The following is a 19,875-nucleotide window of genomic DNA, read 5'->3' on the forward strand; positions in this document are numbered from 1 at the left end:
TGATAGCCTACCACCCCTTGCACTGAATGGTATGGTCTCACAATCAAGATGGGGACGTCTTTCTCGTCGAAAGCCCGGCGTCTTTCGGGTTCTAAAGCCGCTTAAGAAAACACTAAATCAATGATATTTTTGGTTAGCCAGGCATAATATAAGTTCAAGCTATTGACTTAGTGTTAAAATTGGCGAAATTTGGCCTACTTGCTCCCCGGGCAGTCCTCGGGCAGTTCTCGGGCAGTCCTCGGGCAGCTACGGGCAGTAATTAGTAGGACCGCTGCGGGGGCCCCCTCCACCGGTCCTACTAATTACTGCCCGTCACTGCCCGTCAGGAAATTAATTAGCCTTCCAATTACTGTAATCAGGCGATATTTCAATACCAAAGACCACTTATATAATAGAAAGCTACAAAATAAGAGTCTGTTTTACTCCAAATGCCCGAGTCCTGTCTCAGAACTAAAGTGAATATTGGAGCGCTAAGTTCTCTACTCGACGGGCAGTGATGATAGGCAGTGTTCGGACATCGATTACGATCAGCGTTGCCCCTCGTTTGCTAATCAACGTTGTTGGGGTCTGGGACGACAATTTTGTTTGGTTGTATAGTAAGTAATGTTTTTGATATGAGATATCAACTGATTACAGTCGTTGAAAGGTAAATTTCCCGACGGCAGTGACGGGCAGTGGTCGGAGGTCGACGGGCAGTATGTATGGCCAATGGTGATGCATGTACGATCACACGATTAGCGTTACTACTCGTTCGAAAATCAACATTTTTCGGATCTTGGCATATTATTTCGTTCGTTTTTACAAAGAGTAGTGGTCTTTGGTATTGAAATATCGACTGATTACAGTAATTGGATGGCTAATTTCCTGACGGGCAGTTACGGGCAGTGACGGGCAGTAATTAGTAGGACCCCCCTCCACTGTCTATGATGTAATGGTACTGAAGTAATGATAACTGTAGCCCTGCGTACGATGCTGTGTGTTCCGCTACAGCTAATAGCCCCGCTCACACATGTGGTGAGCGGGGCTATTAGCTGTAGCGGAACACACAGCATCGTACGCAGGGCTATGATAACTGCAGCTTTCGCTTCCACCTCGACCCCCCCCCCCCCCCCGCGCCTACACATTGTCATTCCCCTACCGCGCGCCGTACCGGTAATCCAGCCCAGCTGGCAGCATCCCGGGCCAGTACCGTGGATCTGACAAGTGTATTTACCTCTGATCTTGTCGTACTTGTTGAGTTTTATCCTTGTTGCTTCTGCCAAACGATTCTGCAAAGCGGCTTCCATTATTCATGCAACAACTGCTATAGTGCTATTTGTTACATTTACCACGTATTCGTGGCGCTCGGATCTCAGTTTTCAGTCCCCGCCGCGGCCGCGTCGACTCACGAACACCGGAAGTAGAACAACGCAGTGCATTTGAAGAGCGCCGCCAGCGGTCAGAACTCAAGCCCGGCCGATGATCAATCATCATCTTCTTATGGAAGACCGGTCACGACATGCGACATGCGACCTGCGACTTCAAAACTGCGACCTGCGTCCCGCGAGTTTGAAACATGCGACCTGCGACTTCGGCATTTAGACCTACGTGTAACCTGCGACTTCACAACAGCGACCTGCGTGTTTGTCAAACTGCGACCTGCGACTTCACAACTGCGACATGTGACAACAACACGTAACGTTTCATGGTGTTTTCCTCAGTATTAGATTGGAGGCGTCTTGCGTGAACTTTAATCCTTTGAGCGCCAAAGTCTATTTTTGTCCCCTTTATATAATAAACCCCTGTCAATTTTTCTCCAATTTTTGCAAAAAAATTGGGAAAAACCTGTAGCCAATGAAATGTGATGTCGATTTGGTCCAAAATTATCAAAAAATTACAGAAAAATCATACAATTGGTAAAATTTTGCACTAAAATTTTGGTGGGAGAAAATTACAGCGCTCAAAGGGTAAAACGTGGAAAGGAGATTTAACGTTCAACATCGATCAATTAATAAGCCATTGCTTTCGCTTTGGTAAATCGTTCACCAAGTCTGGCAAAACTCAATTCATGTACACACCAGTTCACTCATTTCATCTGGAGAGATAATTTTATGACGGAAATGTTGACAGTCCGTGTTAATGCATGGAAAATAATATGCTACGTGATAGGCATTTATATGTTTATATTATAATTTCAAATTATTTTAGATATTCTTCGTCTGCCTTACCTCGCTTCTTCCTTATGTTATCGACAAACTTTTTGATTTTTAGAAATCTCTGGTATTTATCCTCATTTCACTGTGGTATAACCATCTAGCTGTCTGTTTAATTCATCAGTTGTCCCCCCTGTATCATAACTGCGTCAGTGTCATTGCAAACATTCGAATTTTCAGTTAGGCCCTATTGTCGTTCATTTTCTAACATTCCCAATTTTGTTCCAATTCTCTAGTGATTGATCATCGGATGTTGCCATCTTTTCGTCTAATTTCATTTTTACTTTTCGTCAAAAAATCGAATTGATCCAACTTTTGTTCAGTAATTGGAAAAATAAAAATATTCTTAATGGTTAACTTCGGACTACATTTGTCTACACAAATAACATATGCAAAGTAAAGCAGTTAAAATAATACTGATATTGACAGAAGTGCAAACATATTTGCTAACCATGAATAGCCAGAGACCGACTCAAGTTCTTTATAGATAACGCGAGTTAAAACTGTAAAACAGGACATAATTAAACCCTCCTACAATCCTATTTTCAGTCTTTAAGCCTAATATGTACATACTATAATATGTACATATTATTTTTTGTGTGTATATAATATTTTAGATCATGTAGGCAGAAAAGTTCCAGAAACTATTAAACACTGATGTAGACGTTTAAAACCCTATTGCTATTGCATTATTTCAGATCGGTTTGCCTTTCGTAAGAAGGAAAATAAATTTGTGCTCTTCGTTTGTGGAATTCTCTACCGTCACAGCTTCATGCACTTCTATCGCTGGTTGAATTCTTTCGCTGGCCGATTTTTGCGTAGGCCAGCGGTGCGAAAATAATGCTCTGGTCGCGAGAATGCGGTAAACCGGCTGTTTTAATATAGTGCAATGGTGTCCCTCGTGTTTTTCAGGCTCGTGTTCAGAGCAATGGTGCGAACAAATCAAGACTGATATCGCAGTTTGACAAACACGCAGGACGCAGGTCGCTGTTGTGAAGTCGCAGGTTAGGCCTACACCTTGGTCTAAATGCCGAAGTCGCAGGTCGTATGTTTCAAACTCGCAGGACGCAGGTCGCAGTTTTGAAGTCGCAGGTCGCATGTCGCATGTCGTGACCGGTCTTCCATATCTTCTCTTGCCAAGAAAGGAAGGTCTCTTGTTCGGGCAGCTGGATGCACAGGCGTACGGAACGTTTCGTAGATCGTCGTCGGATGGGAAGTAACTGACACTGTGAGGCCGAAGACCGAACCTCGGTACTGTATAATATTACTATACAGTACCGAGGTTCGGCCTTCGGCCTCACAGTGTCAGTCACTTCCCATCCGACGACGATCTACGAAACGTTCCGTACGCCTGTGGCTGGATGCTTCCCGAAAACAGAAACTGGGAAGTAAAAAACCCGTGCGAGCGGACGATGTGCACTATTTTGCAACGACACTTGTGCGGGAACAGTCTCTGGAGAATGGCTGTGATTATCGGCATAGAAGACCACCATATTCGCCCAATAGACGTGTGTACATAAGCGAGGGTTTTTTCTCGCTTATGTACACGCGTCCATGGGGCGAATAGTCCCAGAGCTGATCGCTCACGAGTGACTGTGATGTACGCAGGGCTAGGGGAGGGGGGAAAAGCGTGAGAATATAATAATAATATTGTATTGCTTGCTTGTAAATATAGGATTTACATCACATTTATGGCAATAAAAGTGTAATACAAAAATAAGTTCAATTTTTTCTTCAATAAAGATAAAGTAATACAGTATAATAATAGTAGCTAATAATAAATATAACTAGGTATTTCTTTGTTTATATAAAGTAAAAATATTTAATCTGCGAGTTGTTCATTAAAAGATAACTCTTGTTTTGTTAGTAGAGAAATAAGCTGATTTTCAGTTGTATCATTTGGGAAATTGATTTTACTAAAAAAAGTTCTTTCTTTGGACTTTGTATTTCTGACAGACTAATAAAAAGTGTGTTTCATCATGAGAAAGAGACTCCCACGGCCGAATCGCTGTCTTGCTGAGCCAGCTACACTGCGGCACCGGCTTATCAGCAAGGCAACACTACACTAAAGATGTAGCCAGCGAGGGAGTAAAGGGTGGACCATTGATTTCCTGGTGGGGGCTTGGCAGACGAGTTACTGAGAGCTGCCTTTGCCAGCAGATACGGAGTAAAAAATTCACGGGTAGTTACTTTCAGTCATTTTAATACTTCAAATGTTTGTTTGGCATGCCCAATTTTATAACATTTTAATTTTCGGCATGGCCCCTTCTGGCACACCCTATTAATATCTCTTGATGTCAACATGCCCTTTGAATGACTTATTTTCATCTTTCATTTTTGGTGCACCCTTTGGTCATGCCATTTTCATAACATCTGAATTCATTACATTTCATAACATTAATGCCCTGATTTGATTAATATTTGCAATAATCCTTTTAGGGATTATTCAGCAGATTTGCCATCTTTTCCTTACATGTTTATTCATAAATCTAAGCCTGCAAATATACCTGTGAAGACTACGCCATACAGCTTTCAGAAAAAGCAAACCATTAAGATTGAATATAAATATGATTTTATTATTATTATTAATATCTAACAATGACTGGTGAAAATATGGAGAGATATACCTGTTCCATGTATATTAAAATACAGATTTACCTCAATGAATAGAGTGTTTGTAAATTTTCTACATGATTAAGCCCCAATAATAGCTGCAAATGTGCAATAACTGATCTTGATATCCCGTTTTCTAAGAGTTCTCTTTGAATAAGACCCATTAAAGACTGAATAAGTGTATAACACTGTCATGTGTCGAAAGTGACATGTAAATTCAAACGTTTTGCATTTCAGATTAGATAGATTTTCGAAAGCTAATCATATGACAAAGAAAATAAAGATTACTACAACAAAATGTTGACCACTGTGTGCTGTGCGTTCAAGTAAATGGCATCATGCCTGTTCTTTTATGATCACAACATGAATGTACAGGAAATACTGCTTTTTTGTACTATTCTGTGGGGGCACCATTTTATGAGTGCGGCACCAGTTTATTATTTAACCCGTTAAAACACGTAGGCATGGTCCAAATCAGTACGCAGTTATACTCCTATCCAAGTCCTTCAGTTAGTACATTTACACAAACAAACTGTGATTTAAAAATAAAATCATGGAAATAATGCATAAAATTCGCAGCAATTGGGGCTTTAAACAATAATACAATTACAATATAACTTTATTGCATAACAACACACTTCAGGAAGTGTGGTAGAGCAAGTTACAAAATCAAACGTTACACACATAATCAAGTGAGGCTGCTGCTGGGGGAAATTTGGTAGTGTTGGAAATATATCTCAAGATGGGTACCTTATCTTCAAAAGTCATAAGGGACGATTCAGAATTTTCTTCCAGGGGGAGGGTGAAGATTTTCTATTTTCTCGGTGATTTTTTTTCCATGGCCCCCCCTAGTAAATTATAGAAAAAATCTATGGCCCCCTCATCTTTCCTGTTTTTTTCCATGGTCCCCCCTAATATATACATGCATGCTTATACATTATAGACATATCCAGTCTAACAAGTTGCAGGAACTGTAGTGAACATTTAATCGATGATATAACAAATCATTTCAGGGTTATGTGAGTATAAAAAGAATGATTTGCAGGGACTGCACGTGGCACACTTTTGGAAAGGGTAGCAATAAACATATCTGGTTGTAAATTTCTGAAGAAAAGTTAATTACTAAATATGAATACTTTTTTCGTTATGTCTCACTGATACATATGATGCACACAAAGACAAGCAAAGATGTCAGTTAGAAATGGTGAACAGAAAATCAGAGGAGCAGATAATTGGCAAAGTGATATATATCTTGAAGTTTAATGGTACATCATTTGCAGATATCCAGATATTTCTGGAAAGTGAGATGTACATGTACATGCACACGTTCAGCATACATTTTCATTTGATGATGCTGAATATTTGCAGACTCACGGTGAAAGTTTTAAACATTAGGAATTAAAATTGGTGAAAGCCAACTTGTTTTTAATTTTCTCTTTTTTTCTAATTTGGTTGTCATAAAACCAAGTAGCTGCCACTGAAAGCAACAATGCTGAGGAATATTTTAGAACATTACTTGGACAAAACACCTTATCCAAAACATGAATTCATATGTTATTCTGCTCATTCCATTCACAATCCAATGTTCATATTAAAATGCAGACAACCCTGTGTAAGTCAAAATTCACATTTTGTCAGCAGTATTTTTCAAAATTGACAAAGCATTCATATTTCAAATTTTTTAACAAACTTTAATTTTAAAATAGTCATGATGCGCATGTTTTCCGATGACACGAAACAATTATACATGTTAATTTGTTTTTTTGCCTTTTCTGCCTGCCGCCACCGTGAAATCTTTGATTATACATATCAGAATGAATGGGACACAAAAGTATTAGCATCAATACACAATGTGTAAGCCTATCCACATTTCTCCTAGCCTCATACACACTGAGATCACTTCTTGAACAACAGCAAATTTCTTGTGTACACAATATTTCAACAATCTGACACCATAGCATTGGTGCAGTGCCACTTGATCTTCTGGATGCACATACAGGATTATTGAAAAATCAACCCTTTTGTAAATTTTTCACCATATATTTTTGACAGTAATACATAATATTTTTATTTTCAACATTAAAACATAGGGCCAAAGTCCCTGAAGCTACTATAGACATGGATACAAAATTAAGTATTTCCTGACTGTATGAAATTATCTCACTTAGGTCATCCTAGGGACATGTAAACCAAATATTAAAGCTGTCTGACCAGTGTTTTTGAAAAAAACAAGCGACTCAACAGTTGACAGAGCTCTGCTGTATTATGTAGAGAATAACCTTTTGTGACACATGTATTGATGAAGAAGGTGGATATCTTTGATAGCTCGTTTCAGGATGGCCTGACCAAAAATGGAAAAAAATTCCGTAAAAATACAGATTTGCATATTTCATCAGACTATATTAGTCTATAATAGCAAATAAACGAGAGTTAATTACATTCTAATTAAAGTAAACAAGACTTGCTTAAATCAAGATTTACGTCATAAAAAAACAGCATATCTGTCAGGTTATAAAGAATCTTGAGCTGGTTATCTTTTAATATCAGTATTTTCATCCTATTAACCAAGCACATTTTAACTTTCAAATTAACATTGTAGTAAGTTCTGTTGAATAAGTTGAGACTGTACGTACTCAGAGAAAGCACACTGAAGAGACAAATGTTTGAAACTTAAGAAGTTCAAGGTCATCAAAAGCATTATAAGGAATCATGTTACACTTTCATTGCACTGTTTACACAGATTGCATAATTGCTATAAATAGCACGAGGAATCTTACAGCCAGCTTTACCATAAAAACCCTATCACTTTGACCACTCTTTTAATTGACCACTCTATTTTTTTCCTCAAAAAGTAATCTTATTTTATCCTTACCAAGTCAACCATAAATGGAAATTAGAACTTTCTCTATCTCTATTTATTTGACCACCCTATCATGACAAACTATTATGAGCAATTTCTTTTAGATAACATAAATGGTGGTTCAGAATATATCAAAGTTGGGATTCAGGAAAGTTGCCTTTACATGTTTTAATCCTCAATTCACTATGAACTGTCAAAAAAAGTTGAACTTTCTGATAATTCCACACTAAAATTATTTTGGCTTTGATGATTTCCTAATTAATTCAATTATTTAAAATTATATTAATTATTTTTTTCTGGGTGAATTGATAGGGTTTATACAGTACAAGAATTACATACAATGTAAGTCAAACTTTGACCAAAAATGACAAAAAAATTCCTTAAAAATACACATTTGCATATTTCATCACAATTTGAACAAATCTAAGTTGGGTTATCCCTAGGGACCTGTATACCAAATAACAAAGCTGTCTGACCAGCGGTTATGAAGAAGAAGATTTTTTACCAAAAACACCTTTTTTTGGCATTAATTTGCCTATTTTCAACAATATCAAAAAATTAAAAAAAATAGTTTCTCAAAATCATATTTTTCATCTACACAACAAATATCAAATCAGTAAGTACTGCGGTTCTCAAGATATTTGAGTGGACGGACGCCTCACAAACGGACATACATACATACATACATACATACATACATACATACATACATACATACATACATACATACAGACTGACGACGGACGCCGGACGGATACCCATCCCAATAGCTTCTATAGACTATAGTCTATAGTAGCTAAAAACTATTCGCTGAAAAGCACCTTGAAGATGAGACGGCCATAAATTTATTTTCAAAAAAGTTTATAGTAGATGTAAGCACTGTAAAAAGTTATGTAGAACATTTAAAAAATTAAGAAAGGGTAAAATTGATGAGAATGAAACAGAGAAAAAAGGAGCAGAAAAGAAGAGTAGCAGTAGCAGTAGTTTACTCAAAGGATGAAGTGGGTGTATATTTGGGGTAAAAAACCTCAATTTTTGTATTAATGATAAAAATTAATTTAAGTCAAAAACTAGACAGTATTTTCTGAAATGTAATATTTCACTTGAAAGGAGAGTATTCATGTAGAAAAAAACAACTATTTTATTTGGCATTATCCATCCTTATTTTAAAATTGTAGGGGTTTAAAGACTGACACTCTAATAATTGATTAAAATCATGATCAGCAAAATTAAAATGCCTCTTATTCAAAATGCCTCTTATTAAAAATGTAAGAGCTTTATTGCCAAATAAAAAACATAATGTGAAATTTCAGAAAATTTGACCCAGCCGGAGTGGAGTTAAATTCTTTGGAAATTTTGAAATTGGGAGGCAAAAGAAGCCAAGAAATCGGGTGATTTGCAACATGTGCATAAATTAACACTTCTTTATCATGCAACTTTCAACTGCTTTACAAGCTACAAGGTAAACCCAACCTTAAAAAGACATTTGCTGTAATTTTTAGCATTTGTTCAATGTTCATCTCTGTGTATCAGCATTTGTTTGTTATTCTATCACTACATAGAACACCCAATGCTGTATTTAGGAACATACCAGTGTGAACATAAATGACCATTGTCATTGTTGATAAATGAATTCTAGTCTGGACTTGATCTGAGATCTCTTTTCGACAAAAACAATCCTGACTGTTCACTGTATGGTTTGTATTGACATGCTAAATACTGGACATTTCATAACGCTTCAGGGAGGAGAACAAGATACTGCAGTAGATGCATAAAACAAACCACTGTGAATATTACCGAATTTGGCAGCTAAAGGAGTTTAACTAACATGGTGAGTTTATCTGTCACCCAGGTAGCGTCTATGGTCCTCTTTTGTAGAGATCAGAAATTCTGGGCAAATATTGAATTGGTGTTTTTTTTCCTTGGCCCCCCCTAAAAGATTGTGGTACTTTTGTCTGCCCCCCCCCTAAATTTTCTTGGGAAAAATGGGTGGCCCCCCCTGAAAATCCTCCACCCCCCCCCCCCTGGAAGTAAATTCTGAATCGTCCCTAATATAAATGAATTTCTCTCTTCAAAATTCTGAAAATGTGACTCCATATGAGAGAAAAGGACATTTCTATGTGCTACATATTTACTACACTTCATGATATGATGAAATTTATCTTCTACAAGAGGCTTACAAAAATTACAAAATCTCTCTTCAGATGGAATTTTAGGGACTGATCTTCTCCCAACTTTTCAATCTCCAAATTATGATCAGAAATGCAAAATTTTGTAATCAACTTCCTTCATTTTTTTTAGTCTTGATACGCATTAAGTAATCTTCCAAAGAAAAAACAAGTTTTAAACTGCCCGTAGGTTCCCAATTTATTTTTGTTAGAGCAATTAGTCCTCGCATCATTATGTAATTTGTTTATCCATGAAACCCTATGTTTACTCATCAAATTTCTGTGAATTGTTTTAGTAGTGATATTAAAGTTGCAAACAGCTGACCAAATTGGTTTTCCACTATAAGTATCAATAATGAATCTGATGTAATCAAACCACTTGGAATGATGCTTAGCAGTTGTATACGCAGCACGCAGAAATATGTCATCTGATGAAACCAATCTATGCCAACACCTTAACATGTGTTTTATGACAGCGAACTGAATTGGATATCTACCCAACTCACCAAGAATAAGGCTTACCAGCTCTCAAAGCTTGTTTAGAAAGTCCAAGTAAAACTCTGTAAAAGCAATTTGGCTGACATCATTCAGAAAATTCTTCTTATCATTGAACTCATTACCCCATATTTCACCTCCATAAGTCATAATAGGTACAATTAAACGATCAAAAAGATCAAGAGCTACTTTAACAGGGAAATCTTCATTATGTGACATGCCCTTATAAAGGCTAAAAAGGGCCTTCATAGCTTTCAATTTCAAGTTTTTAAAAATTACTTTTAAATTTGCCATATGGAATAATTACAAAGCCAAGGTAACAATATTCATTCACCAAATCAAGTGGTACACCATTGTATTGTAATGAAATACCTTTGAGTAACCGGTTATTTTTATTGAAAACTACTATGGTAACCTTAGTTTTCTTTGTACTAATTGTAAGCTTCCATTTTGAACAGAAGTAGTGCAATTTATCGAGACAACTTTGTAATCCAGCTTGTATTCCTGACATTAAGAGAAGATCATCTGCATACATGAGACAACTGATAGACAGTGTAACCAAGTTTGATAGGCAGTCATTAACAGAGTCAAAAATCCCAGGAAGATCATTCAAATAAATATTAAATAAAGTAGGACTTAAATTGCAGCCCTGCTTAACCCCAATATTGGACATGAAGTTGTCAGTTAAAACTGTTATTAGTTTTCACACAATAACTGACATTTTCATACATAGACTTAATTAATGGATAGAAATTGCCATTGATCCCATAATTTTTAAGCTTCCAAAGTAAGCCAGTTCTCCAAACTCTATCGAAAGCCTTGTGAAGATCAATAAAACAACAATACAAATATTGATGACTATGATTACAACCTGCTCTCTTTTCTACAAAAGAATACAAACATTTGCGAACCGTTGATTTTAATACAAAAACATTATCTGCTGTCCTTCTCTTAGCTGTAAACCCAGACTGGAATGGAGTATTGATTCCCCTTTCATTCAAAAATCTAACAAGTCTATAATTCAGAACAGAAGAAAAAAAGTTTAGCGATACAACCATTGATAGAGATACCTCACTATAAATTTGAGGGATCATTCTTGTCTCCTGATTTGAAAACTGGTACTATACAGGCAGTTTTCCATGAATTAGGAAAGCTGCCTGATCTAAGAATAGCATTAAATAAGGAACAATGAGGATTGAGTAGGGAGTGTCCTCCAAACTTTAACATCTCATTTAGAATACCATCTGCACCTGGGGATTTTCCTGATTTTAACTTGCACAACGCTTTGTATAATGCAGATATTCTCGTTATTACTTGTTTCTAAGTCAGCTAAATCAGAAACTACATGCTTCGACCAGGTAACATTTCCTGTTGAATCAAAATTACCTAACTTTTTAAAATGTTCGAACCACAAAGCAGGAGGAGCAGGGAATTCTTCATTTTTAGAGCACTTCCCTGTCATCTCTCTCCACAATTTCCAGAAATCTGTACTACTATCAGAATGAGCATTCTCTAACAGTGCCAGCTGATTCTGCTTGTAAAGCAATTTTTTATGCTTGATCAACTTTATAATCTTTTTTCAGTGTGAAACATCTACCCCGGATGAAAGGATCACAGGGAAAACGACTCAACAATTTGCATTCATCATGTAGCTCCTTCCTCAACAAATGGCAAGATCTGTCAAACCAACGATGTTTCTTTACCCTTGACTTTCTGGTTTTCACCTTTGGTGTAATTTTTCTTAAAGAGCAGTCAGAGACTATGAATAATAGATTCAAGGGCAGCAACACTATCATCAGAGGAAAAACAAACTATTACAGATGATTCAACTCTTCTTGAACAGAGGGGCTTTTGAGATTGGCAATAAATTTCTCTTTTGAATCATGATTCCATGTATATCTACTTGGACAAGATTTATACATGTCTTCATCATTGGAACTTGATAAATCACACTTGAGCCCAATCGATAAGCCAATTGGACAATGATCAGAAAGAGGTGTAAAATCAAACACTTTAAAATACTGAATGAAATGGATGAAATTCTTTGTAACAATACAGTAATCTACAGTGCTGTAGCCATTATTTTTATAGCAAGTGCGTTTCCCATTAAGATCTCCTATTGTTCTACCATTTAAAATTTACAAACTATACTGAATACACATATCTATCTATAAGTTGTCTACCAAATTTGTAATTACAAGAATTCCCATCATCCAAACCCTGTCATTAATGATAAAATCCTGTAGTTTATCTGTTCTTGCATTAAAGTCACCTAATAATACGGCTAGTTTTCAATCGGGTTCGAACCCACAACATACGGCATCAGTCGCCTAGCGGAGAGGCAACAGACAGAACCGCTCGGCTAAATCCCCACTACATCTCCTAAAAGGAAATAATACAACAATTCAGACTGCAGGGTTTCAAAATAGTCATTTCCTATGTGCATAACAGACCCTTGTGGAGGAATGTAAACACAACAAATGAAAATATCCTTTTTCAAAAAGAAAAAATTCTTATCTAGCTTTATCCATGTAAGTCTGAAATTTTTGAACCAAGTTTATGAACACCCTTTTTGAGACTAGATTTAAAGAAAATAATAGTTCCCCCAGCAGCTCTCTTACTACGCCTGTGTCGAGTATTACGGTCCAAACGAAAATAACTAATCAAATAAATTAAGATCATGAGCACTGGAAAGCAAGTCTCTTGAATACATGCGATATCAAAATTGTTAATAACTCTTGCAAAGTCACTATCAGAACACGTATTAGATAAACCCTGAACATTAGAACTTCAAATGTGTAAAAATCAACGTTGGTGAGATTTAACATTGCAAGAACTCTTCCTTGGTGCTGATAAGCACATTATGAAAATTACAACACTTAAAGCGCAAGCAAACTGTCAACAGTGACAAAGAACAGACAAAACATCAAGTCTTTAACTGCAAAATTCCTAAAAAACTACAGCACATGTAAAATGCTAGCTTTGCCACTACAGCAAAAATTCAAAAAGCAATGATGAAGTGGCTGTATTAAGGCTGGTTCCAGGTGGGAGAAAATGCTATTGAAAGAGAAAATCTATCAAAGACAAATGCGGGTAACTTAAGTCTGAATTAGAACCACACTGACATAAAAGTCTCGAGACAACCCAAACATTACTGCTGAACAATTTCCCAATAAACAAGTCAGTAATAAAGAAGATCCTAACTTGTACAAACCTACATAATACATGATGATAATACACGGCAGATATTGTTTATATTGAGACAAACTTAAAATGAAACATATATTGTGTAATATCAGAAACATACATATATGGCCGGTGAATATCAAAATTCAGGTAACATTAGCATAGACTACTGTCTTTGTATACATTTAAGGAATATGTCATTAAATTGTCATTAAATCAAAAGCACAAAGCTGCAAGGGGTTTAGATATTGAGTATCAGAAGGGACTAACTACACAGGAATACTTTGCATGCACTTGAATAGCACCTAAAATGCCCAAAAATTGATCACTTAAGTTGATACGGAAACAGATGGGCCAGGTTTGGTTTATAATATTGCTGCACATAATATTTGTCAGGCAAGATTTGACAACTTCTTCAATTTTTCCAGCAAACATCCATTGAAGTTGCAGAGAAGAGCACCTTCAAAAACCTGAAAAAGAAAGAATGAAGATGTTTTAAAATCTGTTATTTAGATTTAACAGAACAAATGGCTTGCTTGTTATTATTCACTTAGCATCGAGGGATTACTAGTGAGTCTTGGAGAGAATAAAGTAACAGAGGAATTACTAGTAAGTCTTGGAGAGAATAAAGTAACAGAGGAATTACTAGTAAGTCTTGGAGAGAATAAAGTAACAGAGGAATTACTAGTGAGTCTTGGAGAGAATAAAGTAACAGCGGAATTACTAGTGAGTCTTGGAGAGAATAAAGTAACAGAGGAATTACTAGTGAGTCTTGGAGAGAATAAAGTAACAGAGGAATTACTAGGAGTCTTGGAGAGAATAAAGTAACAGAGGAATACTAGTGAGTCTTGGAGAGAATAAAGTAACAGAGGAATTACTAGTAAGTCTTGGAGAGAATAAAGTAACAGAGGCATTACTAGTAAGTCTTGGAGAGAATAAAGTAACAGAGGAATTACTAGTGAGTCTTGGAGAGAATAAAGTAACAGAGGAATTACTAGTAAGTCTTGGAGAGAATAAAGTAACAGAGGAATTACTAGTGAGTCTTGGAGAGAATAAAGTAACAGAGGAATTACTAGTAAGTCTTGGAGAGAATAAAGTAACAGAGGAATTACTATGAGTCTTGGAGAGAATAAAGTAACAGCGGAATTACTAGTGAGTCTTGGAGAGAATAAAGTAACAGAGGAATTACTAGTAAGTCTTGGAGAGAATAAAGTAACAGAGGAATTACTAGTGAGTCTTGGAGAGAATAAAGTAACAGAGGAATTACTAGTAAGTCTTGGAGAGAATAAAGTAACAGAGGAATTACTAGTGAGTCTTGGAGAGAATAAAGTAACAGAGGAATTACTAGTAAGTCTTCGAGAGAATAAAGTAACATAGAATTACTAGTAAGTCTTGGAGAGAATAAAGTAAAGAGAATTACTAGTGAGTCTTGGAGAGAATAAAGTAACAGAGGAATTACTAGTAAGTCTTGGAGAGAATAAAGTAACAGAGGAATTACTAGTGAGTCTTGGAGAGAATAAAGTAACAGAGGAATTACTAGTAAGTCTTGGAGAGAATAAAGTAACAGCGGAATTACTAGTAAGTCTTGGAGAGAATAAAGTAACAGAGGAATTACTAGTGAGTCTTGGAGAGAATAAAGTAACAGAGGAATTACTAGTAAGTCTTGGAGAGAATAAAGTAACAGCGGAATTACTAGTGAGTCTTGGAGAGAATAAGGTAACAGAGGAATTACTAGTAAGTCTTGGAGAGAATAAAGTAACAGCGGAATTACTAGTGAGTCTTGGAGAGAATAAAGTAACAGAGGAATTACTAGTAAGTCTTGGAGAGAATAAAGTAACATAGAATTACTAGTAAGTCTTGGAGACAATAAAGTAACAGAGGAATTACTAGTAAGTCCGGGAGAGAATAAAGTAACAGAGGAATTACTAGTAAGTCTTGGAGAGAATAAAGTAACAGAGGAATTACTAGTAAGTCTTGGAGAGAATAAAGTAACAGAGGAATTACTAGTGAGTCTTGGAGAGAATAAAGTAACAGAGGAATTACTAGTAAGTCTTGGAGAGAATAAAGTAACAGAGGAATTACTAGTAAGTCTTGGAGAGAATAAAGTAACAGAGGAATTACTAGTGAGTCTTGGAGAGAATAAAGTAAAGAGGAATTACTAGTGAGTCTTGGAGAGAATAAAGTAACAGAGGAATTACTAGTAAGTCTTGGAGAGAATAAAGTAACAGAGGAATTACTAGTAAGTCTTGGAGAGAATAAAGTAACAGAGGAATTACTAGTAAGTCTTGGAGAGAATAAAGTAACAGAGGAATTACTAGTAAGTCTTGGAGAGAATAAAGTACCAGCAGAATTACTAGTGAGTCTTGGAGAGAATAAAGTACAGAGGAATTACTAGTGAGTCTTGGAGAGAATAAAGTAACAGAGGAATACTAGTGAGTCTTGGAGAGAATAAAGTAACAGAGGAATTACTAGTAAGTCTTGGAGAGAATAAAGTAACAGAGGAATTACTAGTGAGTCTTGGAGAGAATAAAGTAACAGAGGAATTACTAGTGAGTCTTGGAGAGAAATAAAGTAACAGAGGAATTACTAGTAAGTCTTGGAGAGAATAAAGTAACAGAGGAATTACTAGTGATCTTGGAGAGAATAAAGTAACAGAGGAATTACTAGTGAGTCTTGGAGAGAATAAAGTAACAGAGGAATTACTAGTGAGTCTTGGAGAGAATAAAGTAACAGAGGAATTACTAGTAAGTCTTGGAGAGAATAAAGTAACAGAGGAATACTAGTGAGTCTTGGAGAGAATAAAGTAACAGAGGAATTACTAGTAAGTCTTGGAGAGAATAAAGTAACAGCGGAATTACTAGTAAGTCTTGGAGAGAATAAAGTAACAGAGGAATTACTAGTACGTCTTGGAGAGAATAAAGTAACAGAGGAATTACTAGTGAGTCTTGGAGAGAATAAAGTAACAGAGGAATTACTAGTGAGTCTTGGAGAGAATAAAGTAACAGAGGAATTACTAGTGAGTCTTGGAGAGAATAAAGTAACAGAGGAATTACTAGTAAGTCTTGGAGAGAATAAAGTAACAGAGGAATTACTAGTGAGTCTTGGAGAGAATAAAGTAACAGAGGAATTACTAGTGAGTCTTGGAGAGAATAAAGTAACAGAGGAATTACTAGTGAGTCTTGGAGAGAATAAAGTAACAGAGGAATTACTAGTGAGTCTTGGAGAGAATAAAGTAACAGAGGAATCACTAGTGAGTCTTGGAGAGAATAAAGTAACAGAGGAATTACTAGTATCTTGGAGAGAATAAAGTAACAGAGGAATTACTAGTAAGTCTTGGAGAGAAAATAAAGTAACAGAGGAATTACTAGTAAGTCTTGGAGAAATAAAGTAACAGCGGAATTACTAGTGAGTCTTGGAGAGAATAAAGTAACAGAGGAATTACTAGTAAGTCTTGGAGAGAATAAAGTAACAGAGGAATTACTAGTGAGTCTTGGAGAGAATAAAGTAACAGAGGAATTACTAGTGAGTCTTGGAGAGAATAAAGTAACAGAGGAATTACTAGTGAGTCTTGGAGAGAATAAAGTAACAGAGGAATTACTAGTGAGTCTTGGAGAGAATAAAGTAACAGAGGAATTACTAGTGAGTCTTGGAGAGAATAAAGTAACAGAGGAATTACTAGTAAGTCTTGGAGAGAATAAAGTAACAGAGGAATTACTAGTAAGTCTTGGAGAGAATAAAGTAACAGAGGAATTACTAGTAAGTCTTGGAGAGAATAAAGTAACAGAGGAATTACTAGTAAGTCTTGGAGAGAATAAAGTAACAGAGGAATTACTAGTAAGTCTTGGAGAAAATAAAGTAACAGAGGAATTACTACTACGTCATGGAGAGAATAAAGTAACAGAGGAATTACTAGTAAGTCTTGGAGAGAATAAAGTAACAGAGGAATTACTAGTGAGTCTTGGAGAGAATAAAGTAACAGAGGAATTACTAGTAAGTCTTGGAGAGAATAAAGTAACAGAGGAATTACTAGTGAGTCTTGGAGAGAATAAAGTAACAGAGGAATTACTAGTGAAGTCTTGGAGAGAATAAAGTAACAGAGGAATTACTAGTAAGTCTTGGAGAGAATAAAGTAACAGAGGAATTACTAGTAAGTCTTGGAGAGAATAAAGTAACAGAGGAATTACTAGTGAGTCTTGGAGAGAATAAAGTAACAGAGGAATTACTAGTGAGTCTTGGAGAGAATAAAGTAACAGAGGAATTACTAGTAAGTCTTGGAGAGAATAAAGTAACAGAGGAATTACTAGTGAGTCTTGGAGAGAATAAAGTAACAGAGGAATTACTAGTAAGTCTTGGAGAGAATAAAGTAACAGAGGAATTACTAGTGAGTCTTGGAGAGAATAAAGTAACAGAGGAATTACTAGTACAGTCTTGGAGAGAATAAAGTAACAGAGGAATTACTAGTGAGTCTTGGAGAGAATAAAGTAACAGAGGAATTACTAGTGAGTCTTGGAGAGAATAAAGTAACAGAGGAATTACTAGTGAGTCTTGGAGAGAATAAAGTACAGAGGAATTACTAGTGAGTCTTGGAGAGAATAAGTAACAGAGGAATTACTAGTAAGTCTTGGAGAGAATAAAGTAACAGAGGAATTACTAGTGAGTCTTGGAGAGAATAAAGTAACAGAGGAATTACTAGTAAGTCTTGGAGAGAATAAAGTAACAGAGGAATTACTAGTAAGTCTTGGAAGAGAATAAAGTAACAGAGGAATTACTAGTGAGTCTTGGAGAGAATAAAGTAACAGAGGAATTACTAGTAAGTCTTGGAGAGAATAAAGTAACAGAGAATTACTAGTGAGTCTTGGAGAGAATAAAGTAACAGAGGAATTACTAGTAAGTCTTGGAGAGAATAAAGTAACAGAGAATTACTAGTGAGTCTTGGAGAGAATAAAGTAACAGAGGAATTACTAGTAGTCTTGGAGAGAATAAGTAACAGAGGAATTACTAGTGAGTCTTGGAGAGAATAAAGTAACAGAGGAATTACTAGTAAGTCTTGGAGAGAATAAGTAACAGAGGAATTACTAGTGAGTCTTGGAGAGAATAAAGTAACAGAGGAATTACTAGTGAGTCTTGGAGAGAATAAAGTAACAGAGGAATTACTAGTGAGTCTTGGAGAGAATAAAGTAACAGAGGAATTACTAGTGAGTCTTGGAGAGAATAAAGTAACAGAGGAATTACTAGTGAGTCTTGGAGAGAATAAAGTAACAGAGGAATTACTAGTGAGTCTTGGAGAGAATAAAGTAACAGCGGAATTACTAGTGAGTCTTGGAGAGAATAAAGTAACAGAGGAATTACTAGTAAGTCTTGGAGAGAATAAAGTAACAGAGGAATTACTAGTAAGTCTTGGAGAGAATAAAGTAACAGAGGAATTACTAGTAAGTCTTGGAGAGAATAAAGTAACAGAGGAATTACTAGTGAGTCTTGGAGAGAATAAAGTAACAGAGGAATTACTAGTAAGTCTTGGAGAGAATAAAGTAACAGAGGAATTACTAGTAAGTCTTGGAGAGAATAAAGTAACAGAGGAATTACTAGTAAGTCTTGGAGAGAATAAAGTAACAGAGGAATTACTAGTAAGTCTTGGAGAGAATAAAGTAACAGAGGAATTACTAGTAAGTCTTGGAGAGAATAAAGTAACAGAGGAATTACTAGTAAGTCTTGGAGAGAATAAAGTAACAGCGGAATTACTAGTGAGTCTTGGAGAGAATAAAGTAACAGAGGAATTACTAGTGAGTCTTGGAGAGAATAAAGTAACAGAGGAATTACTAGTAAGTCTTGGAGAGAATAAAGTAACAGAGGAATTACTAGTGAGTCTTGGAGAGAATAAAGTAACAGAGGAATTACTAGTAAGTCTTGGAGAGAATAAAGTAACAGAGGAATTACTAGTGAGTCTTGGAGAGAATAAAGTAACAGAGGAATTACTAGTAAGTCTTGGAGAGAATAAAGTAACAGAGGAATTACTAGTGAGTCTTGGAGAGAATAAAGTAACAGAGGAATTACATAGTAAGTCTTGGAGAGAATAAAGTAACAGAGGAATTACTAGTGAGTCTTGGAGAGAATAAAGTAACAGAGGAATTACTAGTAAGTCTTGGAAGAGAATAAAGTAACAGAGGAATTACTAGTGAGTCTTGGAGAGAATAAAGTAACAGAGGAATTACTAGTGAGTCTTGGAGAGAATAAAGTAACAGAGGAATTACTAGAAGTCTTGGAGAGAATAAAGTAACAGAGGAATTACTAGTGAGTCTTGGAGAGAATAAAGTAACAGAGGAATTACTAGTGAGTCTTGAAGAGAATAAAGTAACAGAGGAAT

General features: G+C 36.0%; 2 protein-coding genes across 6 annotated transcripts in view; both read right to left on the reverse strand.

Annotated features, from left to right (window-relative positions):
* LOC139132401 (brefeldin A-inhibited guanine nucleotide-exchange protein 1-like) overlaps window positions 1–1,404 on the reverse strand; it is a 183,288-nt gene extending 181,884 nt beyond the window's left edge. For both annotated transcript variants that reach the window (XM_070698743.1, XM_070698742.1), the window contains exon 1: window positions 1,214–1,404. In XM_070698743.1, coding sequence (XP_070554844.1) covers window positions 1,214–1,286 — 73 coding nt within the window. In that variant the 5' untranslated portion in view covers window positions 1,287–1,404. The remainder of the gene's footprint in view (window positions 1–1,213) is intronic.
* A 7,083-nt stretch (window positions 1,405–8,487) lies between these two features.
* LOC139132402 (sterile alpha motif domain-containing protein 12-like) overlaps window positions 8,488–19,875 on the reverse strand; it is a 51,844-nt gene continuing 40,456 nt past the window's right edge. The window contains exon 6 of one of the 4 annotated variants that reach the window (XM_070698750.1): window positions 8,488–13,984. In XM_070698750.1, the coding sequence (XP_070554851.1) occupies window positions 13,977–13,984 (8 nt within the window). In that variant the 3' untranslated portion in view covers window positions 8,488–13,976. The remainder of the gene's footprint in view (window positions 13,985–19,875) is intronic. The other 3 variants (XM_070698749.1, XM_070698747.1, XM_070698748.1) reach the window with 3 other exon arrangements.

Source organism: Ptychodera flava, chromosome 5 (genome assembly GCF_041260155.1).
Source record: "Ptychodera flava strain L36383 chromosome 5, AS_Pfla_20210202, whole genome shotgun sequence".
Classification (NCBI taxonomy): Eukaryota; Metazoa; Hemichordata; class Enteropneusta; family Ptychoderidae; genus Ptychodera; species Ptychodera flava.